Source organism: Sipha flava, unplaced genomic scaffold (assembly GCF_003268045.1).
Source record: "Sipha flava isolate LNK unplaced genomic scaffold, YSA_version1 112_pilon_pilon, whole genome shotgun sequence".
Lineage (NCBI taxonomy): Eukaryota > Metazoa > Arthropoda > Insecta > Hemiptera > Aphididae > Sipha > Sipha flava.
Genome location: NW_020271731.1, coordinates 226,153 through 254,103, shown reverse-complemented (window position 1 = coordinate 254,103; position 27,951 = coordinate 226,153). Strand labels below are relative to the sequence as shown.

At 26.5% G+C, this 27,951-nt stretch overlaps 1 protein-coding gene across 1 annotated transcript; it reads left to right on the top strand.

Moving 5' to 3' along the window:
• Nucleotides 1-4,192: 4,192 nt before the first annotated feature.
• LOC112689480 (putative inorganic phosphate cotransporter) lies at nt 4,193-26,927 on the top strand. Its single transcript, XM_025563212.1, has 6 exons — nt 4,193-4,211; nt 10,964-11,017; nt 17,291-17,706; nt 24,713-25,066; nt 25,941-26,299; nt 26,577-26,927. The coding sequence occupies exons 2-6, from the start codon at nt 11,015-11,017 to the stop codon at nt 26,795-26,797; spliced, it is 1,353 nt and encodes a 450-aa protein (XP_025418997.1). The 5' UTR covers nt 4,193-4,211; nt 10,964-11,014; the 3' UTR covers nt 26,798-26,927.
• The last annotated feature ends 1,024 nt before the right edge of the window (nt 26,928-27,951 follow it).

Sequence of the window (27,951 nt, the reverse complement as noted above, 5' to 3'; positions counted from 1 at the left end):
TGGCACTCGATAACGAGTCGGAAAAGAAAAATTTGTTTGATATTTAAAATTTCACGTATAACATATTCTTATTATGTTCCATGTCAAATAACGGGTAATTAAATATATTGCGCACCATAAATAACAGTTTAACGTATTATGTATTTATAATTTCTAATAATATTAAAATATACCTCGAACAGCGTTATTAACCAGGTTCGATCCACGTTGAGTATTTGTAAACCATTTTTGACTTTAAAAGGCAAATTAATTTCAAAATGCAATATAATTAATGTGTTCACCTTCCATTGAGTCCGTTTTTGGTTAGTTGATTAATAGCCTCGTCATTGTCTACCTTCTGTTGTTTGATAATAATCCAACTGACAAGTCTCTTGTAAAATTTTCGCTATTCTATGCTCAGAAAAGTTCTAGTGTCTATGTATGATAAAAACGATTTATTTTACTTATACATTTTTATGGAGTGAAAACCCTGCTTTTTTAAAACAGAAAAGTCTTAGGAAAAACTAACAGACGAAAATGTAACACAGAACACGAATATAGAAAATCAACATACATATATACCTAATTATTAAAGAATAGACGAAATGATCGTATTATAATCCAAAAATTTCGTTTTCGTTTAAAACTTATAAAAATAAAACATATAAATGAAGCATCTATTAATTTATCACAAGCTGGAAAAGTGGGAAATAGATATTTGTTCAAATTTCGAAAATCACAAAATTAATAACAAAACCTTAGAAATCCGGCTGAATTAAGTATTTATAAAATAAACACCGTTTTTCTTATGTTATTAAAAGTATATGACTATCAGACTACGCAAATGTTGTACTTGTAAGTAAAAATACCTAGTATATAACTTATATATACAAAATGTATAAAAGGTACTTAGAATGATAATAGTATTACTGTCATAGTTGTAATGCAATTTTAGTTGGAAATGTGTGGAGATGACACCGTTTTACCAACAATAAACTATTTTATTTTTGAATTGTAAAATTATCTTGTTTTTCAGTAAAAGATAAAAATTACATAAATCAGCTAAGACTATTTATTTTCTAAAGATAGATTAAAAAATTATCTTTAATTTCAAACTTCACTTCAAGGAGGGTTTTTTCTATTTTCATAAAATACTTGAAGATATTATTTTTTTTATCAACAGTTGTACTTGTAATGATGTACAAAAATAACATTAAATTTTTATTGAAACTGCTAAATGCATTAGTTTATCAGATTTTATGGATAATGATACATTGTTTTTCCATGTATGGGATACTTTTGTTTCATCAATACAGTTAAATATTTACAAAACATTGTGTTTCAAAATACTTAAAATAATGTATAAATAATTAAAAATATAAAAATATAAATGCTTAAAATACTTAAATACTCATAAATATATTAAATATATATATATATATATATATTTATATATAAATCTTATGTCTCAGTGTTTGTGACCATACTCCTTCAAAGTACCTTAACTGATTTTAATAAAATTTTGTATGCAGGTACATTTGGTAGATCTGCGAATAGGTTTTTATCTATTATTTATACTCCTAAGTGTTATTGTTTAGTAAATCGTAGTTAAATTTATTAATTTTTGATCCGGTCGATAACTGTGCAATTGAAAATGAATTATTAAATGATATTATTAAAAAACTATTAAAAAACCATTAAAATCTATTTAAAAGCTATTAATTTTATTTTGGGTATTAAATGATGAGTATTGCATAAATATTAAACAAAAAGATCCCACAACAGGTGCCCAAACAATCAAGAATGTTAGTTCGAAGGCTTATTATGCATATCGGTTAATGATTAGATGCGATCAGGATTAAGTTATTGTACGATGTCATGAGCTTTAAGAACAATTCATGGTTGACATCTATGTAAATATAGAGACCGAAAGATTGCGATACTTGCGATTCAATAGATTATTACCGTGATCTCTATTATAACCACAAATGTGTCAATACAATTTATACGCTTTCAATTTCCAATTAACTTGGCATTTGTAATGACTATCAATAAGTCTCAAGGCCAAACAATGTCTGTCACTAAGATTTGAGCACATCATGTTTTTCACACGGACAATTATACGTGGCGTGCTCTCGAACCATCCAGTTTGTTTGTGTTGGCGAAAGATGGGATCACGAAAAATATTGTATATTCTGTCGCATTAAGGGATTGATATTTTTTTTTTACTAATATTGTCAAAATTAGCAATATATATAATTTTAGTGGATCAATTTTAATAAATTATTAAAAAAATAAATGTTAGATGTTTTTTCATCTTTATTTTTCGTCACCATTCACAGCAATCCATACCTGTTCCACTTATATACCACATCCTTTCACGCCTATATTAAATTAATTATTTTTTTTTAACAAAATATTTTCTAGAAATAATTTATATGACAAAACAACGTTTGTCGGGTCAACTAGTACTACAGTAAAAATACATGAATTTCAATATTTTTTGTAGAAAAATCAATGAAAACATAAGTTATTAATTTTTCTATAGAAATATTAAAATATCTAGGCAATGTCAGTCAATAATAATATATAAATAGATACAAATAACGTATATATTTATATGCTTACGCAGATGATCAAAATATACAAACTAATGTATGAATATTCTAAATTACTCGTATTTAAATATTTAATATATAATTTATCTAAAAAAACTTGCATTTATAAATCTGAACCATAAAAAATACAAGTGACTCAATATAAAGTTATGTTTTGAAGACAAACGTATTTTATTATTATTTTTTCGTGTGTATATGTTGGCCAACCTTTTTATTGTTCTCTAGAAAAGCGTGTTTTATAACTTAAGAAATCAAAGAAAAAAAAGTATAGATTCTCTGAACGTCTGAAAACAACACATGCTGCAATAATAATTCAACTATATTTTATTCTGGAAAATCATATACCATTACATACTTCCGTATCCTCAAACACACACACACAAACACATTCTCATCCACACATAAACACACAAAATATTTTACATAAACCATGCGTGTAGAAGTATTAAATTCCATTGTTTTGACAATCTATGACATCAGATTAGGATTCTATATATACTATCACTGCATTATTCCTCACACGTCTGTAAAATTAATGTACCTAATGTTTATATTGTTGATATTGCATATAATTCACATAAGATATAATAAAAAATTGGTCTTTGATTTTAATCTATGTAAGATAATAAGTTCACTTGAATTATTTATTGTTTATCATATTTTTAGCTCATTGTGTAAGAAACAAAATTACTTTTAATAAGAAACAAACAAATTAAATACATTTATAGCATGTACTTTATATGTATACTGAATTAATGACAATGATATATTTTTTTTGTAGTCATATTATTATTTCATATTTTGTTTCTTATTAAAAATAATTTTACTCATTACACATTGAGCTAAAGTTATGAAAAACAATACATACTTCAATCGTATCAATGGACTAAAATATAGATCAATTTGATTAAATGAAAATAAATATTTAACTGTGTTGAGTGAATTAAGATACTTACTTCCAAAAGTATCTTGAATAGTTATGCACGAGTTCTTTTTTTATCTTTAACTATGTATAATTTTTAACATGAAATTATGCAATAATGATATGAATGAAAATATTAATATGGATCATAAATGATACTAATAAATACTGAAAAAGAAATAAAATGTTATATAAATATTTGTCGTACAATTTAACAGTTGTTATACTCGACAGTAATAATTCATTAATTTTTTTTTTTTTTTTTATGATACTGTAATAAGTGAAGGGATGTCAGACCAAACCATCACATTGTTTTAATTAAATTATTTGGAGTTACGTTATTATTCTTAATGTACAATTTTCGACAACGGTTGAAAACATAGTATAAAAAAGAGCAAGACTATTTAGTGAGGTCGTACCATGATTGGTGAAATATAAGTATGTGTAAATAATATTGGTCTTTCAAATTTGAAACCAATATACCATTACCCTTGAAATAAAAAGCGATTCTGAATAAAAATTGTGGAGTGAACCAGTTTATATTTACAAAAAAGGTTGATTGAAAAAGGCAAGCAATAACGCAATTATCTCCATGATTTCAGGTGTAGTAGCTGTAATTAGTCGCGATGCGTCTGCTACAGAACCCGTTTGAAGAAACTTATTGTACATTTTTGTCACATTACCACGAGAAGGTACAGGTGATTCGGCTGTAAAGTACTGAAAATTAGTAAAAAATTTGGCATAGTCGGCATCCAATTGCAGCTACGAAACTAGTAAAAAAGTTCACTATTCTTTTGCAAACTTACCGTGTTACCGACAACCATGTTAATAGCGAGTAAATTAATAAAATTAAATAGTAAAAATAATAAATCACAAATAGTAAATTACACGCACACACCACACGTCCGTACAACACACTAGTTTTTCCTAAAGATCAATTAATTTAACTAATAATACTTGCTGCTATTGTTATAAGTGATAATCGCAATAATTATTATATAACTGATTATTAATTATAATAATAAGCAATTTTTTGATAACAAGACTGCGGAAACCGACTTATGCCGCACTTTGTATTAAAACTAAAATACTAATATTGTTTAAAGAAAATTTGTTAATACAATCTAGTTCATTTTGTAATGTTTATAAATCATTTTTGTAACTTTCAAATGTTTTTTTTTTTTTTGCTACTAAAATAATCATTTGAAAAATCTTATATTTAATTTAAAACCTTATGTATAAGATTGAAAATTTTACGAATATCTGGCTATAAAAATGTAGTGGGTTTTCGAAATTTTTATCGTTTCATCAATATTTAAATAACTACATATTATATAAATATTTATTTATTTATGCCTATGACATTTTTCAGCTTATCAATAATACAAATAATAATAATTATTATAAAATAGAATAATAAGTAAATAAATAAATTAAACATATAACATCAAAACAATAGTCGTAATAATTAAAAATAAATCAAAAAATAATAATAATAAAAATATTAACACATCGTGATAAAACTAATACATTCCTCGTTTCATTTAGAATATAAAAATGTATCGTAACACACGTGCTCATTGTTAATAATATTGGGTTTAATACGAATAAAAATATATTTATCCAATTAATATTAAATAATTTAATAAAATTTTTAAGCCACTATTAAATATTTAAACGTCAGTAATAGAGACATCTTTATCTCCATCCACTATTTTCCTTAACAATAATCGACATTTTATTTGAATTTAATGTATTTCATTAACATATAAATGTTGATATATTTATTTTTGTACAAAAATCTTTTGAAAAGAAAAATATTAACTAATTACATATATATCAAAAATAAAATAACGATTCATATTATATTTTCATACCGGTTTGCTATAAAAAGTTAGAAGTTAAGAGTTTTATTTAAAATTATATGTATTTATTATTTATAATGAAATGTAATAAGTACTTTTTAATAATACGTTGTTATATTGTGCATAAAACAGCGTTTTCAATACAACTTTTATATTTTTACCACAGAGCTCTCATGAAAATCTAATTAGGTAGGCCATAATATTTTAAATAAGTTGTAATTTATTTTATAATAATATTCCTGACAGGAAAAAATTAAATTTAGAAAGTAAGGAAATCCCTAAAAAATATTTTTTTGGGAGAAGAATTTTGTATTTTGTTTTTATTTCTCATGCATAAATTACATATTGATAGCAAGTTGTGTAACGTACTTATAACTTCATCAATCCAATAAAGTTCGTTTGGATTTAATTAGTTATGTTTTTAACTGTAATAATTTTAAAGTTATTTTATCGAAAAAAATAAAAATATAATACAGCCGGACTACTGGACTTCTCGAATTAGCGAACGGTCGAGTTACCTATATTCTACTGTATTTACACTATATTATTTGAATAATATTATTCTGTAGAATATTAATATTTAATAATGATGAAAATGTTGTTAAACAAATATTTTTAAACACAAATCAAAATTAAAACAAACAATTTTTCAACTTCTTCGTATCTTAATTTATAAAAAACTCGATTGTAAAACTATAATTATGATTAATGAAAGCCTGAAGTGTATGTTGTCAAAATATTTTAAAAGTCTGACATTGACATACACAAAAAATATTACTAAAATATATATGTAATATACATGTATGTATATATTATACAATACACATAACACATATGTACTTAAACAATTTTTTTGACATAATCATGTCCACATTAATTTAGATTATATTCCACGGTACGATACACATTTCTATTAAAATGTGTCCTTTGAAAATATTATAATGAGTAAACACGTTATTTCGAATGTATAGAGACTTTTGCAGTGAAATAAATCTACTCGCTGTATCGCAGCGTACAAAATAACAGTCTTGAAAACGAATTAAGACGAGTTAAGAAAATTAAAAACTTTATAATCGTATGAAAAATGTAAAATGTTTATTTTTAATAATGTAAATAAGTTTAAAATTTAAACGATTAAATATGATGATAAATATTTTAGTATTGAAAGTGTTGAAGTAAGATTCGAGAGAACGAAGTATTCGGTATGAATTTTATACATACTAATATAATATAATTATTTATGAAAGCAACATTACCATTTTTACTTTAACTTACTTTGAACTTATTTGTATAAGATATATACAATACAATTTAATTTTATAAATAATTACAATTAACTATCAATATTTTTCCCATAACTTTTACTGGCAATACATATAGAGTAATAAAATAAAAATATATTCGAAGACATGTCACATATTAAGAAAATATTTTGAAATCATCACTTTAAAAAATGGTCTTGGTCTTCCAACTTTTAAATACAATCTGATTAATCATTATAGTAATTCTTGCAAAAAAAAAGAAATGTGAAAGATATAAATAAAAAAATGCACAAATTAATAATTACTGAACGGAATCTAACATAACATATTTTTTTATTTATCTAATCCAAATATTATATTATATATCCATCCGTGTTCAATATTTCATATACAATATTTTAATGTATAACTTTTGGTGCCAATTTACTATCAAAAATCATTGACCATCGTTCAGAATTCTATAACACTGCAAATAAAATAATTTCCAACATCGATCGCAATCAAAAATTACTGATAGGAATGAACGTTGAAGCATAGTAAAATAATATATCAGACAACAGAGGAAATAACAGCAGGCCATGATACCAATTCGTCGTATACAACAATAATATGCCAAACAAAAACCAAAATGGATTAAACAAACCGAATTAAATGCTATGCTCGTAGAGACAACCAACCAAGATAAACTGAAGCGAACGTTATGAAACGACAAAGGGACCATGCTTATAAAAATAAAATAATTAACGAATCAGTGTTTGTTACACGTTTATCAAATTCTCCAGTAACCGGTATTACAGTTGTCTACGGAGATCTTTGACGGTCTAAAGTTGAACCGAACTACAATTCAGGGAAAATCTAAAATAATACATAGAAGACGCAATGTTAACTCACGTTAATATTTATTTGGTGTTTAATTTCAGCGTCAAGGCATTTATTTATAACAAAAACAGAATATTAAATTAAATAATCGAAAAGTAAAACGTTAGAAGACATTGAGATTCAATGATTGAGTGTAAACTAAACAAAATAAAATACTAATAAATAATAATAAAAGTAGCCATATAAAAACGGTTGTCATTTGACTATGAGGGTATACAGATGGACTGAAATGCGATTGCATTCAATGAAATATATGTGTTATAACACTTTCTCAGTGACACATTCACCATGAAAATATATTTACTCCTTGAATATACTATTTTTGACGTTAATAATAATAATTGTTAAAAATAACCGAAGTTTATAAATATATGTGACGTACGATTACAAAATTATTTTTAAAAATGATAAACATGGGTGTTTTAGAAAAATCTAAAGCAAAAGAAACTTATTATAAAATACAATTAAAAATCGGAAATAATTGTTTCTTTAAAAGGTTTTTTTCACTCTTAACCTTTTACTCGAAAATTTAGTCAACGATGCCTTTTCGTGTTCAATTGAAAATGCTTCAACCAATAACTTTGATTATGTTTTACAATTATGTATGTCCTAATTCAAATTTCCCACCAATTTTATAGACCGGTAAATCTTCAGAAGAGACTAGAACCACAATATACCAGAATCATTCTACTAATATTATAATTTATAACTATAATTTTACACTTCGTATCATTTTATTCGTGAAGTTTTTAATATATTGTTAAAAATCTGAATTGAAATTAATACAAAAACTAAAGTAATTTTAAATAAATGGTGTAAACAAACCTAGAAAAGAGTAAAAAGACAAATTGAAAATTCTAATAAAAACTTACAAAAAATTATAACAAATACCTATACTAGAATATCTGAAATTAAAAGTTTCAAGAAGATTTTATGCGAAAAAATTGTGACGTAGTATTTATTTGTAAACATTAGCAATTCTATTTTATTTAAAAAAAATATATCATAATTCGTTAAAGAGAGTAAAAATTGTTTATAATTACCATACACAACGATCAACTAGTCTCCATACAGTATGATTCAGCACGTCGATAGAATCAGTTAATTGTAAAATACAAAAATAAGTAAGAAATATTTAACAATTATTAAATTTTGATACAGAACCATATAATTATGAAAATCGATAGACAACATTGTGTTATACAATGGTAGTTAATAATTATTTTATTAAGAAATCGATTAGAATTTTCATCACGAGGAGTTATTTGATATTGCAAGTACTTTAATACTTTTTGTGTTTTTTGTAGTTTATATAAAACTTCAAGTTTTTCATCATTCCTATTTCGTCGTTATAAATAATTTATTACGTAATTTTTAGTGTTTTTCTTTTTTTTTTTTTTTATAAGTATTTTGATCATAACGATATGAGTGTAATTTTTAAAACTAAGTTTATCAAGGTATAAAAATATATGAAACTAGAAGAACATTTGTTAACGGTTACTTTTAGGAAAAATTAAATAATCAAATAAAACTTAATTTAACAATTTTTTAGAGACTATTCTAATAAATTTCATTTATTTCGAAATATCAAGAATTACACTACGCTTGTTATAATATTTATGGTCACACTAAGTGTTCAAGACGTGTTGTCATTATTTGAAAATTATAAATCATCAAATTCAAAAAAAAAAAAAAAATGATTCTAAGTAAAGCTCATTTGGAGTTTATGAATAATTCAGAGTTTACGTTAAAATATTATAAAATATAAGCTTACAAGAAATTGATTTATGACTTGCAATATATTTTCATAAAAATACTTTGAAATAAAACTTTTAGTTCAATTTTCGAAAATAGTTGAAAAAATTATAAAAAGTTAATTTTGTTTAAAAAAATCCATACACAAATGGATATATGACCCAAATTAATGGACTGTTTTCAATATTCTATTTTAAATTTTTGTTCCGTACATTTATAATTATCATTTCATACATCTGAAAAAAATACGGGAATTAGATATACGTCATTAGGTGTAAATGATACCCTTTTTCATTGTTGACTTTTGAATTCTGAATACATTATAATAAAATTAATATAATGATTTCCTTATTGTCTTAAATAAAATAGTAATAATCATTTAAACATAAAATTAAAATAGACCAATAATATAAATATAAAATCGACTATATATTCAATAACCAAAGTAAACAAACGTCTTTTTTTATATTATATATAAGAATTATGCTCAAATATTGTAAAAGAATTTTAATGAAGGAAGGTGAATTAGAGATTTAAAGAGACTTAAATTTTCATGTATAAAGAAATATTCTAAATAAAAGTTTGGTTTTGTACTTTTAAAATAATTTCGAGTATGCTAATTTTTTAAAAGAACGTAATTCGTTTTAGTTTTGCTCATTATTTTATGATGAAAAGAGTAAGAAAGACAATTATAAACATATGTTTCTTATAAACTCGAGCACAAACACACTACATGCCATGGTGTCTACTTATTACACGTTCTTTAAATTACTTTGGCTTTAATAATTACAATCAAATATAATAGAAATCCCAACATATAAAATTAATTTTTGATCCGAATGATCGTTAGTGATTTTAAACAAACTCTAAATTTAGTATACAATTCAACTCCATGACGAACAGTTGTTTATACTTGGTAATTATGATATTTTTTCAATATAAATAATACATTTTAATATTATTTAATATTGGATCACAACTTAGGTTTGTCTTATTTTTATAATTAACAATAAATAAGTATGTTCGTTTAAATTAAATTGTTTCGTTAATATCATTGAGTACTAGTATAGTTATGTGATAAACAAATATACTACAGACTATTTAAGAAAGTTTTTTCTGATATAAGTATATTATAAAAATATTTTTCATACTAAATATACATTTATATATTTAAAAAAGGTCTTTTTAGTAGTTCATTTGAAATAAAATTAGACAAAAATCGCACATCAAAGTATAATAATTTAAGATAAAAATATTAACGTTGTTTTACTAATATCAAATTTATTTATTTAAAATAAACAATTTACTCTAAACTAAATTAAATAATTTCATATTAACAATTTGAACATAAAAAATAATAAATGGAAGTAATATAATTAAACAAAAAAGTACACTAACGGATACGCCATAGATTATTGCATTTTGGTTTCTTCCTAAAATTATCAATCAAAATATTATTCATAGCTACTTAGTAGTTTAAAAATCAAGGTATAATTAAAAACATTAATTTTTCTACAGAATTATAAATTTTATTATATGCAGTGATAATTTACATATTTTTAATTGTAAAATATTTATCGAAATTGATATAACATACAAATTAGTATCCATAGGAAACATATTTTAGTTATTTATTCATGAGTAAAATAAGTTATCTATAAATTATTTATTTTTTATTTTTAGGTGTTTATGATAAAAATTATTTCATTACTAAATAGCCAATAGTTATTAAACATGGTAAGTTAAAAGTCATTAATTAATTTAAATGTGTGTTAAATTTAAGTATTATTAGTTATTTTTTTTAAATTATTTTAAGTATTGTTTATTTAATATCTAATATATAAGCTACGTTTTCGTTTAGTATATTAAAAATACTAATAATACCTTATTTTTTTCACTATAAAATCATATATATATATATATTAATAAACGGTACAAAATTAAACGTAATACAATTTTAATTAAGCATTATATTGAGATTTAAATTTAATTTTAATGGATTAAACCATTAAAATGAAGACAAGAATTTATTATTAATTTAAATTAATAATAAACTCTTGTCTCGTAATACATGTAGCATCTTTATTTCAATATTTCACGTACTCATAATGAGGTACATTAATATGGGTTAAAAAGTATACTTTATTGAGAATATTTATCATTCTAATTGTTAAGTATTTATAATTAAGATACCATTTATTTTCCTCTCATTTCATATCAAATTATTATCATCACTTTACAACGAATGATCGAATAAAATACTTATCAAGTATTCAAGAACATAAGCAAACTTAAACTTTGACATAACTTTTATTAAAGTTTGATTAAATTGCTTAAACTAAACAAATATTGTTATTATATTCATACAATTTTTTTTAGATGTTCAAAAATATAAAACGGAATAACTTTATAAAAATATGACAATACAAGTATCTAATGATTTAATTTCATGAATTCGCGTAGTTCAATTTTAAATTATCCCATAAGACTTAAAGTTTAATAGCATAATAACACAAAATCACAAGAAAACTGGCATGTATTTCTTACTTAAGAAAACATATTAGTATAATATTACGTAACTGTCTATATTTATAACGAAACTTCTAAAAGATGGTAATGCAAACCCCGTTCATGTAAAATAAACATTTAAAAACGGAATAGTTTCCATGGTCCGAGTTTTCGACCAATGATGTAAAAAAATATGAACATTAAACTAAGTCTCGTGAAAAATCTTTATTAATCCCCAATGAATTTGCCCTTTGAGTGCAGTATTTTTAACATAATATAATTATAATACGTGATATTGTAGAACACACATATTTTCAGGTATCGTACTTGTTGATAAAAATAAATTAAAAATATTTATCTAATTTTTTTTTTCCAAGTCAGTAACTCAATGACCATATTATGTAAATGAAACCTCATTAATTTATTTATTTATCGTAAATGTAATCAAATAATATAAAAAAAAAAAAAAAACAGATTTATTATATATTTAAAAAGACATCACCGTATGTACACATATGGTTATCGAATGTTCGAATCGTTTAATCATGATTACTATCGTTTGCTTATAATATATAATACTAGAAGTCTTATAACCAAAAATTACTCATTCCCCTGAGTACAAAAATTAATATAAATAATCATGATATCATCATAACTCACGAGTCGTTAGATTTTAGAAAAAATAATACAAGTAGATAGTTGAAATGTTAAACAAATAAAATAGAATTGCCCTGAAATAAATTACCAGAAATCTACAATTTAAATAAAAGCACTCACATCTCATATAAAACTTATTTTTTTTTAAATAATTCATGCAATTGTATTATGTTATACTCGTACATTTAACTGTATCTATAAATGCATCATTCACGTTGCTCAATGTAAAGAAGCTTTGGTTTATTAACATTTTAATAAAACAAATGCTTAATATTATATTAGTTTAAATACAAGCCAGTAGTAAATAGATGTGTATCTTGACGATATGACTAATGAACAAAATCAGTGGTGGTTTTTAGATTATTTTCAACAGGGGGAGTCCTTTAATATTATCTTAACACCTTAAATAAAATTTGTAACCCTTTAATAATTTATTATTAAAATTAAATTCTTATACTAACCTAAAAAACATTACATATTTTAAAGCCGAAGGTCTCAAATTAATAATATATAACAGTCTAAACTCAGGAGTGTGTACAGACCCCCATGATTCCCTCCCTACGAAAAACCGTCACCTGAACCGAATTTTATCTTAAATTTCGTTTCAGTTCTTTGCGTATCTTTTACACGACGTTTACATTGACCAATACATTTTTGGACACCCATATAACTGTAAGATACCATTAACATAGCCCATGAATTCATTTAATTATGCAATACATAATTACTACTACTACTTTTATATTATATAAATTATGATATTCAATGTGTAAGATAATACACTAAATTTTATTTGAAACAATTATTCCAATTGTTACCAAATTAATTAGTTTATGAAAAGTTACATGGTTAAATTAATATTAAAATTGTCAACACGACCCAACGGTGAAATATATAATATAAACCATAAAGAGTTAGGGCTTTTTGTTATGCGACATCTGATGGGTAGATTTTATATTGTTTACATTTACTCAACTTGGGCACTTTATCATCTTCTACACGTACCGGTATTGGATACTTTTATTTTATTTCAAGTGCACTACTTCACATTTATATTTATTTATAATTTAATGTTCTTTCGGAACAATAAACGTGCACAGTATAGTAAAAAGGAAGTATAATTGTAGATAAATAATTGTGTTATTGCGTTACACATAAAATCAATATTACATTTACTTAAAATAACTTAAAATAAAAACGAATAACCATGTTCCTAGTTGAAGGTAAATAATCAAACATATTTATCAAGGTGGATGACACACATATGTTTTACGATTGTAAAAACTACCACCACTGGTTAGATAGTTGTCTAGTTTAATCTTGATGATGTATTTTATAATATTTTAGTATATGAAAATGCAGTTCAAAAATTTTAGCGCAGGATAATTCAGCACATGTGACATTTTTTTGTTCAACAATTTAGTGCGGAAAATATTACTTTTAAGCTAAATTCAAACTAGGTCTTACGGAATATTGAATATTATCAGAACAGCAGTTGTTATTTTAATATAATTTGTGTGCTTGCGACATATTATTGGTATTACAGTAGATAAACGATATACGATACATTCATACACATAAACTAATCACTGGGATGCAAGTTTAGTTTTTCTATACTCTCAACAATGCGGGTATCTTGATCCATGATTGTATTTGCGATTATAAGGGACATAAGGGACTGACAGGTAAAATCACGGTAGAATTTTGACATGATCGAGTCTTTATTCAATCATTTTTAAAAATTACTTTTTTTAAAATAAAGAAATGTCTTTATAATATAATACAAGACAAAAAAAGAAGTCTTTAACAATTACAGTTATAGATAGAACAGACGGGGAGAAAATAAAATAATTTGGAAATGGTTATTGAACAAATAATTTCCAGTTATGTATTATAAGAAAAGAGTAGGTATACAAACACAATAAAAAGAATATTATGATTAATACTATAAGGAATATAATACATATTATGTATAAGATGTTGAAAACATATTACTCAATGAATACTTACAAGGTCGGCCCACAATTTTAATTGGAAAAAAAGATTTTTCTACTACTTATAAATTTTATTTATAATTATCTGAGATGTATTCTTTTTCAAAATAATTTGGTTTTTTTGAAATTTAAGAATAAAATAAAATAATCTACATGTTTATTTTATATTTTTATTGAAATTATACGACTATGCTTTGTTGGTCCTAAATACCAGTATAATATTAAAACAGTTTTAATTTGGTTTCTTGTATTTAGTATTTAGTACATTATGTATTTAATTTGAAACTTATTTACCTTGTGTTCAGTCATTCTAAAGTTATATTTTCGTTTACCAAAATGTGGAATGCGCTAAATAAATTGTGGCACGGTAAAATGTATACGTTGATTGAATCAAATTTTGTCGTGCGCTTAAAAAATTGCACTAAAATGTCGTAGAACCAATGTTGGCTATACGTTAAAATATACTCATTCATTTTTTATGTGTATAACAACTGTAAAATAATTTAACTGTAATTTCCTATAGAAACTTTACATTAACATATTATTTATTTTTTTTTTTTTTTTTATTAGTAATAAAGAGGAAAACATACAAACATATTTTTATGCAATAGGTAAAAAAAAATATACAAATTAAAATTGTTCAAAAACTCACGGTATACTAAAAATGTCGAAAAAAATATTAATTTTTTACCAAAGTTTTCTTGTAAAAAAAAATAGGTTTCTAATTCATACAATCACATTAATTTTATATTAATAATAAAATGATTCAATTGTAATCTAAGACAGGAAAGTAAAAATATATGGTCTTTAACTATCGGAATTATATTTAATAATATAATTTAAATGATTTTCTATAAATGTTATTATTTAAAACTAATATTAATGCGGGACTTCTATTAGATAATCACCGAACATGGCCCAAACACATAAAATCAAAAAAACTGCAACTAAATATTCGCCTACTCATGCTACTATTTAGAAATACACATATGAACCTAAAATTAAATTGTTAGTATAGAAAACCTTTCTAAAATTTTTCTGGACTTATGTGACTCTGGGTTAGTGCAAAAAAATTAAACATTTAAAAAATTCAAAAAATTCAAAATATTCCCCTAGAAAAAATAATTAACGCTCCTCCTTATATTTCTAATCTTACATTCCACAATGACTTAAAAACCATCAAGCCAGTACTTAAGGAAGAAAAAATGTTCTATAAAAGATTTTATAACAAACTAACTTTTAATTCTAACTTTCTTATAAAAAATCTATCAACCTTATCCAATCCAGGTAATTTCCCTGTACGACTAAAGTGGAAATGTTGCCGCGATTTTTAAATAATAATTAAACTATAAATTACTTTTTATGTTTTAATTAATATATAAAGCAAAACTCAAGATAAGTAGAGTCGCTAATGGGTGGCTTCTTTCCTCAAAATCCTCACGTGTAACTCCTCTCCTCTCATTTTTGTGAACATTGTTCTAAATTAGAATAGATTGTAAATAGTTTATAAAAAAAAAAAATAATAATAATAATAATAAATCTGTTGTATTATATCTAAGAAGATTCTATTTACTTTCAAAATCTATTGAAGACTTCAACTAATTACTTTTTCTAACCAAATAATATATTTTGTATCCTAGAATAATTTATAATTTCTTAAATTATAAATTAAAACCATTATTTTGTTTTCTCAAAATAAAAATATTTCTGTTAAGAATCTTGAGATAAAATATACGCTCTATATCTAGATCACTATTTTAGATAAACTATTTTAGAACTCACTAAAGGATAATGTTTTTGATTCTAAGGAACCAACAAGTGTAGTAGTTTAGGGTTTTTCTGTATTTTTATAAAAAATGTTTCTAATAACAAACTTATTAAGTTTCTAATTAGTATTTTTAAAAATATGCAAGTCGCCAAACCTAGTATGTGTGTAATTACATTATCGCTAAAAAATGTTATATCTTTTCATCTATATAAATATTAGCCGACTAATGTTATCTAACTTAGTCAAATTATTAATCATTTTTGATTTCATCACTACAGTATCACACCTGATTTAAAACGTATAAATAAATATTTCATGTATTTCTTCTAGTCGTAAATTCAACGATCATTTTTACTTAAAATGTTTCATTATATGTCTCGAAATATTAAAAGAAATCGGTTGGTTTCAACCTATCATACTGCAAGTATAAAATAAACTCTTATGAGTTATTCCACGAAATCTACTGTTATTTTAACGAAGTCATAAGTTTCAGGTTTGCAACGACAAGGATTATTTCGACTTTAAATTTTATATCGAATCTAAACTTCGGCAATTTACGTTTAACTTAAGATATATAAATTGTTCTCATTGTAATAAGAATTAATCATATTATTATACTCAATAATAATATTATGTTATACTCGTATTATTTTATTTTATTTTATAATATATATGTTTCTGATCCGGGTGCACTATTCTCTTTTCTGGTCATGAATTTCACGTAAAATTATGATTGTCGTTCGGTGGAAGTGAGGGTGAGCTTGATGGTAAGAACTTTGGTTCTGATTTATAACTGATGAAGTATAATGGAACATAAAAACGGACTGCAATTAACAGTGACCCCAAAATCATAAATTTATAATATACTATATAATATGATTCGACTTTTCCGTGTAACGAAGACAGTTTCAAATAGAGGGCTAAATTATTTACAAAAAAAAAAATTCTTAAGTTGACACGCACAATTAACTAATACGTTACAACGTAACATTCGCTTGAATGTTTTCCCCTTAAGGGCGTCTATAAAACTATTGCTATTGTCATAAACTTACTAACCGTGCACTGGTTTCGGAAAACGAGCAGTGTTGCGCGACAAAGGCCTGGCTGACGATGGTGTTTGTGGCATACGCGTTCCTGTTGACCACCCGGTTGCACTTTACGTACTCGATGATGGTGATGATGGTCGAGCCACTGGTTGCCGGGCCGGCTGACCGGGAACCGTGTCCGGACGCTGAGGTCCAGGTGAGCCAGAACTCGACGGTTGGCGTGGCCAAACGGCTGAACTGGACACCACGGCAGCAGGCAGCCGCCATGGGCGCGTACTTCATCGGCACGCTAGTGTCTGCGTTTCCCGTTGGCGTCTACTCGAGCATGGGCCACGAGCGGTCTATATTATTGTGGTGCGTGGCCGTCACCGCGGTCACCGCAGCCTTGGTCCCAGTCGCGGCCATCCAATACGACAGTTGGATGACCGTCACGTTCCTCAGGTTCCTGCAAGGGTGAGCTGTTACGTAACTCGGTGAAAAATTTTCTGGAGTGGCAGAAACCGATGGGAGGGGAGAACTTATATATTTTAAAACCAAAAGTTCAAAGATATCACATGGAGCTCAAGGGGCACCACCCTAACAGATATCTGTACTTTGTGCATCCTTTTTATTTTTGACGACAGAAAACAATACTCCCGTACCGTACAGAATACGTACAACTTTTCGTTTTTAATCGATTTACATGTACGCGTAAACTGCGTGCACGTTGATATTTTTACCGTCCCGAATTCAAGGAATTCTGAGATTTGACATTCGAAATCCTGGCTATTTCGTATACGGACTTATTTCACATCCCGTTCGTTTCAATTTATTTGTATTTGACAGCGTTTATTTTATTTGTTAATTTTTTTTTTTTTTTTTTTTGTTAACAGCCCAAGGGCTGGTTGGCAGTAATTCTCCACTCTTGACGCTTCTCCGCTTTCCTTTTCAATTCGCAATATGATCTGCAGTCCATATTTCTTAATATTTGACTAATGTAGTCCAATGGCGGTCGCCCTCTGCTATTGTTCCCTTCAATTGTTAATTTTACGTACTATAAAAATGATTTGTTGTTTCAAAATCTCTGGAGATTGAACTCGAGATAGTCATTAAACTTTAGTTTTTATAAAATGTTGTCAGATATCGTTTCAAATCGCCTTCATTATTTAATTATTTCCGTTATTCCATTAGTAATATTTTAGAGCTAGGAAAATCCTGATATCAGACAAAATTAGACTCGTTCTCCGAATCACATGAGCCTCCTGATAAATCCACAACACATCAATTTAAATAAATATTACACCTGTGGTTAAATGTGTTTAGGTCTAAACACATTTTGTAATTCACACGAACATTGATGCAGACATTTAAGCAGCTATATAAACAATAAATACAATTTAGTAAACATTGTGAAACTTTCACTGTAATTACGTGCACAGTGGAAGTAAATATTTTTCTGGAAAAGCTGTGGTTCTATGCTTAGACTTTTGAGAACTTAAGCTCAATTAAATTATTACTCCAAAAACCGAATTTCTTGTTACTAGCCAAACGAAATAAAATTAAATATAGATTTTCGATTATAACAATTTCATATATAATACATAATCAAATTAAGTATTTTCCCTAGGTTAAATATTATATAATTCACATTAAACTATATCCAACTGGTTATAAGCCACGGAACAAAAAAATATACATGCACCATTGTTAGAACAGTAGTAGCCTTGCATTTGTTTAACAAATATTAGGCATACTGCACTATATGTATGTGATTCAACAAATCGTTTATACAAAATTATTCTACACGGACGTGAAGGTACCCGGTCGGACGTAAATTTAATTGGATTTTGTGATGTACGAGCATGCTATAATTTTGATTTTACAAGTTTTAATTTCTAAAACATTAAAATGAATAAATAATAAAATTATTTTTTTGCGAAGAAAATTTTTTTCATCCAAAAACGCAGAAATAACGAGATAATCGATAAATTATCGAATAAAATCGACACGTTTCACTTGAGGATTAAACGCATAACACTTAATATACTATCCCAACAAAATGTTCCACTATCCTAACAAGTGGATAAAAAAATACAACGAAATAAAAAAAAAAAAAAAAATGTTTTGGTGCAAAATTGCTACTTAAAAAACCTTCACATAGCATTCAAAAAGTTTACACTGTGGTTAACGTGTGATTTGATTATCAGATTTTTATCAAAATTAAGAGTATCTAAATTTTTTAATAATGTTATTGTAATCATTTTTTATGACTTTATTTTTTATTAGTATTAAAACAGATCTTTATGATTATAAATGGAACAAGTGGGCAATTCTAATCGTTTTATAAAATCGAATATTTCGATATAAATGAGTAATAAAATGTTCAATCAATGGTTCCAATTTTATTAGATTGTAATTATTTAATACCAATTTTTTATTATATACTTAAAAATATTATGTATTATTATATATATTATAAAATAAATATATTACATCATAATATAAATTATACGGAAAAAAACAAAGAAGATAAAATATTTATGTATTCACAAAAAAAAAAAATTAGAATTAATAGATTCTATTTAGTGAGATATGTTTGTAAATATTATGTATGGATTTTTTTTTACGTGCAAATTAATTTGTGTGATTTAAGATGTTACGTGAATAATTTTAACTTTAATAAATCTGTAACCTTTACACACGATATTATTGACGGGATCTTGTCGTAGGTCATATCAATTTTAGGTTCTCTATACAGAAAAAAAATCGACCAGTCATCGAGTATTCATATAAATGTTTTACCGATCGCTAACGTAGGTAAGACAAAATTGCTTCGTTTAACTATTTACAACAACGTGGTAGAGAAAAAGGGACAACTTTGAACAAGTTAATTGGTCTGACAGAACTTTTAATTAAAATTAGCATCAAGTTCATCGACATAATATTCGTTAATCAATCAAAATTCTGTAAATGCTGATGCAATATTTCATTAAAAAATTATATATTTACTAGCTGCTACAATAAGTTTACATCAATATTGTCTTTTAAAAAATAACTAAATATTCGTTTTTAATTAAATATAAAAATACCTTTTAAAAATTTCGTAAATGTACAGTAAAAAAGTATAAAAATGAATTACACGAATTTACTATATTATAATTATTCCTGAATTACATTTATTACCATAAGTTAAAGGGGTTTACTTATTTTCATCATAAAAAATAAATTTATATTGTATTTTTATCATAGCAGTTTTAATATTCATGGAAATAAGATAATGTGACTTAAAACATCTACCCTTAAGTAAATTAATTAAAATTTTCAAATATTTTATACAATACTTTAAATACCCGATTTAAAATGTATTCTAAACACTGAGGAATATATTACTAAAATACTTATAATAATAATTAAGTTATACGATAAAGTAGATCTTATACTGAAATGTAATTCTATTTGTCATAAATTTGAATTTAAAATGAAAATTTATCAAAAACAGAAAAATTCTGTTTGGTCATTGTAAATTCGGTATACAATTATACTTCGCTATCTTGCGATTGTTTGTATTTTTTTTCGAATAGTTTATATTAAGAAGTTAAAAAGCTCATTTTTATAACACATAACTATAATGTGTGAGTTTAATGCTTTTAATGATAAATTTAAAATATTTAGTAACAACATTGAGTATAATAATATTATGTTATGCAAGTGACAAACTATATTTTTATTGAAAAAAAAAAAAAAATGTTTCTATATGAAAAATAATCGCATGTGGAACGAATATAAAACGTGTGACCCATTTAAGTTTGATACTCACATAATATAATTTTAGATTTTAAGGCAGATAATGTGGAAAAAATAATCTACGTAAAAATACTAATTATATTCAAAAAAGATAATTTATACATTAAAATCTACTATCTATAATCATTAATTGTATTTAAAAAAAATATTGTGATGTGTAAACAAAATTTAATTTTGAAAAAATTTATAGTTTCCACCATAAACGTACGTAAATGAACGTGTCCATCAACAAATTATTATTATTATACTTATGTATTATTTTATTATTTTGCATAAAAAATAAATCTATTTATTTATTTATAGTCGAATCATAAATCGATACAAATATAATAAAATTAAATATCCAAAAAATATAGAAGGTATGAATTAAAATAAAAAATATTTCAATTTTAAATGTTTAATTTTTTTTTTTCTTAAGTCGTCATAAAATATATTATAATACTCATCGATTTAAAAAAATAATTGAATGATGTTTTTAATATTAATTATTAATATATTTTCAAATTTAAATGTTAAATATTTCATAGTTTTAATGAACTTTAATCTGCTAGCCATTACTTAAACGCTATGACTTTTAAACGATTCATTTATATGTCTAAAATTATAATTCAACATTATTGATATTCGTTTTCAAAGTATATCATAATATATTAGAGTCATAAGGATTCCCAACTAGGAAAAATATAGATACTGCAAGGGGGAATATAGTGATGATAAAATAAAGAGAATTGTGTTATTAATATAATTATGCCATTTTACAATTAGTAAAATCGGAAAAAAATAATTTAAATAAAAATAAATTAGTTATTATTTGTATTATACAGCTAATTACAGTTCTTTTATTTACATTTTTCTTCTTCATCTGACTCTTAATCTCTCTAAGAGTTTTCACCCTTTATACTAAATCTCTCCATGTTTCTTGATCCCGGCTAATTTTCTCCAGTCTACAACTCCCATTCGGTTAAGATTTTCTTCTACTACTTCCAACCAAATTTTCCTTAATCACCTATGGATTTTTTTTTCGTCGCCTCATTTTCGTTGGCTTTCACTCTTAAAAACTTTCTTTTTTTTGAAATAAATTTAATATTTTCAATTTTACTGATCGAAGAATGTCATAATTTTTTTAACAACGAAATGCTCGTTATTTCATCATCTCTGTATTATAATAACTATATTCTAGTTTTTATCACTAAAACAAAAAATATATCTTATAAAATCTAAATCTAAACTATAATTTAAGGGAAGGGGACGTACAATTTTTGAAATTTACGAGGTAGACGTAGAATTAAAAAGGTTGGAAACTATTAATATAATCGTATATACTCATAAAATGTTTAGTTAATTTATAGTGTAATTACTAATGTTTCAAATGTTCAATTAAAATATTTGTTTCAATAAAAAATCAATTATGAAAAACTTATTCATATTTTACTGTGCATGAATTATGCGTATACATACCTAAGTTAAATAAAGCAATGAATGAAGCATTTTTTTATTTAAATATGTTTCTAGAGTTTCAATATGTGATCTCTATCACTGTAAAGTCATATTATTTTCGGCCTTACTACACGTATCAATTTTATTTTTTTGCGAAAATGAGTTTGTTGATCTTTCAGCCATTCTATTTTTGATATCAATTTTATCGTTTTGCAAGAATAATAATAGTAAATAAAATTTTCAAAATTATGACCGACCAATATTATCAATGTTCTGTAAAGAGTATTCAGTGTAACAATGTAAGCCGGAGTATTGGAAAAAAATAACCTAAATAAATCATTTACTATTAAACCCCGTCATAATTCTAGTTCACAATAGGGTATTCCAATGTTATTTGAATTATAATTTTCTAAATTTTACATTAAATATATAATATATATATAATTAATATAATATTAAATATGCTGGAGACATGATTTCGATAAAAAAATTATTATTATTATAGTGATTCAAATTAAAATATATCCTTTTAACTATAATAATAGTAAAAATAACCTAAGGCCTATGGTGTATGTACAGACTAATCTGAGTTACATTACAAGCACAAAAATAATAATACACAAAAGTGTAACATTATTTATTTTATAAACCTGCGTTTTTATTTTGAAATGATATATTTTTATAGGTTTAGGTGTAGTTAACTCAACAGCACGAATGTCAAAATGAAAAACTTTATAACTATACTGTTCTTAATAGAAAAATAAAATAACAAAGGATTTTTTTTTATCACCCGGCCTAGATGAAATATATTTTTACTCGAAATCTCACGACTGTTATAATTTATTATCCTATATTAAAAATTGATATAACCTCGCACTAATCAATTTAGTCGAAAATCGCCAAATAGGTAACCTTGGTAATATTTTTATATCTTAAAGATAAATCTGGTTATATTTAATAATTAATAATACTTATTTAATCAAGTACTTGAATAGTTTTAACCATTCTTTTCTAGTTCTTCAGTGTCAAACATTTTTTGCTGTTTATTTATGTCTTTTTAACTAAAGTGTTTAAAATGTTTTTCATGACTCTCTATTTTTTCTTAGTACCTATTTTTTGTTCAATATTTTCAATTTTTCTTTTATATTACAAATACCGAAAAATTATTTATTTTTTTTTATACCTTTGAAGTTTACATGGATATTTATTGTGGAGTTATAGGGGAATTTTGGTGTTTTTTCAAATTGTAAAATGAAAGTAAAAGAAGCCTCTCCAATAATTTATTATATCGCTTAAAATCTAAATGTTTACTATAATTGAACTTAATACTTATCAGAGTATTGTTAACTTTAACGGAATAAAAGAAAAACTTTTGGAAACGTAAATATATATTTTTTTGGAACTGTGAGTGTATAACACGTATCTTCTTTTCTACAAATTTAATATAAATAAAGTGATTTTATTGAAGCATGTATGTTAAAAACAATTCGTTTGATAGAATCTTTATTCACCCGAAAAATTGTTAATTATTTTTTTTAAAAATACAGTTTTCGGGTAGTTTATTTTCACCGTAAATATCGCTAAATATACCACGAAAACGTAAATTCGACAAATGTGGTATTTTAAATGGGTAATTCCAGCAAAGACCGTACCTATATATCTTAATAAAATGCAAATCTGTTCGTTTGATGGCTTTTAATACGGATATAAAATACAGTTTTCGTTTATCTTGCACTGTTACTACTAATATTATGTGCTTTAAATACACCTTCAACCTAATCGATTTCGAATGTTTACGGAAATAATAAACGAACGACAAAACGGAACACCGACGCTCGGTTCGATCCAGTCGGCTTTCCAAACAGCAATGATGGGGCAAACGATTTTAATGACCGCGTTAGCTCTCGTAAAGTGTCACGCTCTAAAGTCGAAAACTGAAATTTACTCGATAACACGTTTAGAAAACGGATAACGTTATTTACGATCGATGACGACATTACCCGAACAGTAATTCACGCAAAATCTTCATAAAACGTTCTGTCGATTGATCTGCAGAAAATGTATCGATTCATTGCGATTAATATTTACTAGTTTACCTCGTTACGAGCCTATGTCGTGCAGATCGACTGCAGATGTAGTTTTCGACTGCTGGGCCCGGTAAATTTGAGACCAGAACCACTGACCCTCCCCCCCGTGCCCCTTTCCTAAACCAATTTGTTTTCAACCGTTCGTTTTCCAGCTGCGCGTTCGGCCCGTCGGGTCCGTGCGGTGGCACGCTAGCGGGGAAGATCATACCCAGGTCGAAGAGCAGCCTTTACTCGACGTGCATGTTTTCCGGCACGCTGTTCGGTGGCTTCACCGGCAACCTTTTCAGTGGCGTGTTCATACCGCATGTGTCGCACTACGGCAGTCACATCGCGCTCACGATGTTCGGCCTCGCCTGGGCCGCCACGTGGATGACCATGGTGCACTGGACGCCGTACGACCGCGCCGCGGACGCCGACGACTCGGGCCCGACCACTTTCTTGTCGACCCCTTGGGCCGTGATGCTCCGGTCCGGGCCATACATAGCTCTGCTGTTCGCGTCGCTCGGGTACGGTGTAAAAGCCACGCATACATGTGCGAGCCGAACGTACCGCGAACCGCTCGTGAAAGGTTCGTGTCGTGTTGATAGCGTTAATGCCACGGATACGCTTTCGATCCGCTGACGAACCAATATCAAACCAACAGCGTCCCAACGTGTACTGGGTTCGTGAGAGATTCGTCAAAAAAACCGACTCCCGATGGATCGGCGCGAACGGTTCGCGGTAGGTTCAGCCCGCATAAGTGTATTCACGCACGACTCCAATCGACGTTTCTCCGCGGATCGTTCATGAATTACTCTTTGAACGAGTGTTTTTACTTTTTTTTTTTGTTCTTTATCCCGAACCGAGATCAGATAGTGTACATGATTCTTCGCGTTGCTAATAACCATAAGTTTTAAGCGTTCGAAACGCGGTACAACCGTGACTTTCCGTTTGGAAGTTTGAACACATTGGTTAACCGTGTGATTTAATCGTACTTTTATCTTTTCATTCACCATCACAACTTCTTTACAAATTCATACGTTTTCCCGCTAAACATCACCCGAACAGTTATTTGCGCAAAACCTTCATAACGCTCTGTCAAGTGATCTGTAGAAAATGTATCGATTCGTCATCACGATTAATATTTACTAGTCTGTTGTGTTCGACCGAACGTCCACCGATTTTTATTTCGTTAAAATAGATTTAAATAAATTTATTTACATGAATCACACGATTTCGGAAACAATTACAAATTAGAAGTAACGCGCACGATATCCTATTCAATTTAAACCGAAAATCAAATTGTTTTCATAGAAAAATGATCAAATCAGTGCGATCAACCCCTATAGTGTTGTAGAATCGTACAGCTACAACAAGTAAAATAATTGTGTTTTTATTCAGCCATGGATATTTGTATGGCTTCATCACCACCGGGTTACCGATTTACGGTGTCAAAGTTTTAGGGCTCGATGCTATGAAAAACGGTATCCAAGTGTCTATACCCTGGCTGATATGTTGGACGACATCTATACTCGCGGGCGTGTCTGCAATATCGTTAACGAACGCGGATACAATAAAAAAAACAACCATCAGGAAATGGTACGCTGCCATCGTACTAATTGGATCACCACTGATGCTGATGGGCGCCGTGGTGGCCGACTGTAACAGATTTATAGTTAAATCTTTTATGAAAATGTCCGTGGTACTGTTGGGTTTCGAGCGAAGTAGTCTCCGAATCAACTCTTTGGACCTATGCCCAAGTAAGTGTTATAAAGCCGTAATTTATTGTCTTTCCCTCACACCGAGCATATCGCAGTCAGTCGGTAATTGTATTATACGATATAACATCGATCGTGTGATTTATTACCTCCGAAAAAGTTTTCGATCAAAATTATTATTTGAAAAACATTTAAAAATCACGAGAATATAATACTATACGGTTAATTTTTTTTCTCTGTCACTCTGTTGTACTGTTGTCACATTCACTCTCAAGTATATTTTCGTATGATATCTATTATACACTTTATTATATTCTAGGATACGCAGGATGTCTAATAGCGTTATGCGATGTGTTTTATTCTCTCGGAAACATAATGGATTCAATGATAGCACGGAATTTATTTGGAGACACTATCAACTGGAATGTATTGTTTTCATTGGCTATTACTTTACCTATTGCGTGTAGTATGCTATTTATCTTTTTCGGTTCTTCCAAAAAACAATGTTGGGATCAAAGGTATAGACGTCCATCCACGTAAATACATTTTGATAATGCCATGTGATGATGCTACACGAAATCAATGTGCAAACCACAATGAACCGGTCTTCATGACTTATTGCATCGTGTATTCAATTCACTGGATTTTATTTTAATATATATTCAAAATTGATAACTTTTTACTCTGTAAATAAAATTATATTATTATTATAAGTAGTATGTATTACTTGACAGTTGATGCTTATTATACAAATTCAAACTAGTTTATAAACTAAATATCGAATAACAGCAACAATCAAAAATAGTGATTTAAGTGAAACTTAAAAGTTTTTTCCATAAAACATAGTTTAAAACAAATAATTGAATCAAAAAAAAATTAAAATCTCTCCGAATCACAAATGATCAGTATATTATCTTTGAACTTCAACTAAACTATGTCAAAACATTTATTTAATATAAAACAGTTCATGTTAATTTTAGTTTTAACATTTTTCGGAACGCATACGAAAGACGTTTTCTTTCGGCATGAATGATAATATAAATTAGACGTTTTTAACTGCATTTTCGTTCACAATGCATAAAATAAATTCATCATCGATCATTGCCGTTGATAATATACTTCTATTGTATAAATCATGCTTTAATAATATTATGCAAATCAAAACAACTTTTCATGAAGTATTGTTAATACTGGATAATAGCCATAATGACGACCGCCGAAATTTACGGGATAAAACAAGTTGCTGATAATGAAAAATAAAGCTTTAATATCATTATATCTCGTGGAAAAAGTACTGGAACATTTCCAGAGTAGGTACCCAATTCATTTTTTTTATTTTTTATTGACAACCTATACATAAATAAAGGAAGAGTAATTTAGATTTCAGGTAGTTTTCAAAGTATTTTAAAACTAATACTCGTAAATCTCGTTGAATACATTGATAAATTATATCCCTGGTAAATCACCGTGTTGTGGTACTATATAGGTGATGTATTATTTGGAAGTGTATGAATAAAATAATTATAATTCCAATATATTCGTAAGTATTTAAAATATAATTATTTTTAATTTTTAAAGAATACGTTACTAACGTATTCTTTATGTAATACGTTACAATTTATGAAAAATTAATCATTAGTAATAAAATTATATAAAATGCATTTATTTTTATTATTATTATTATTATTAATAAC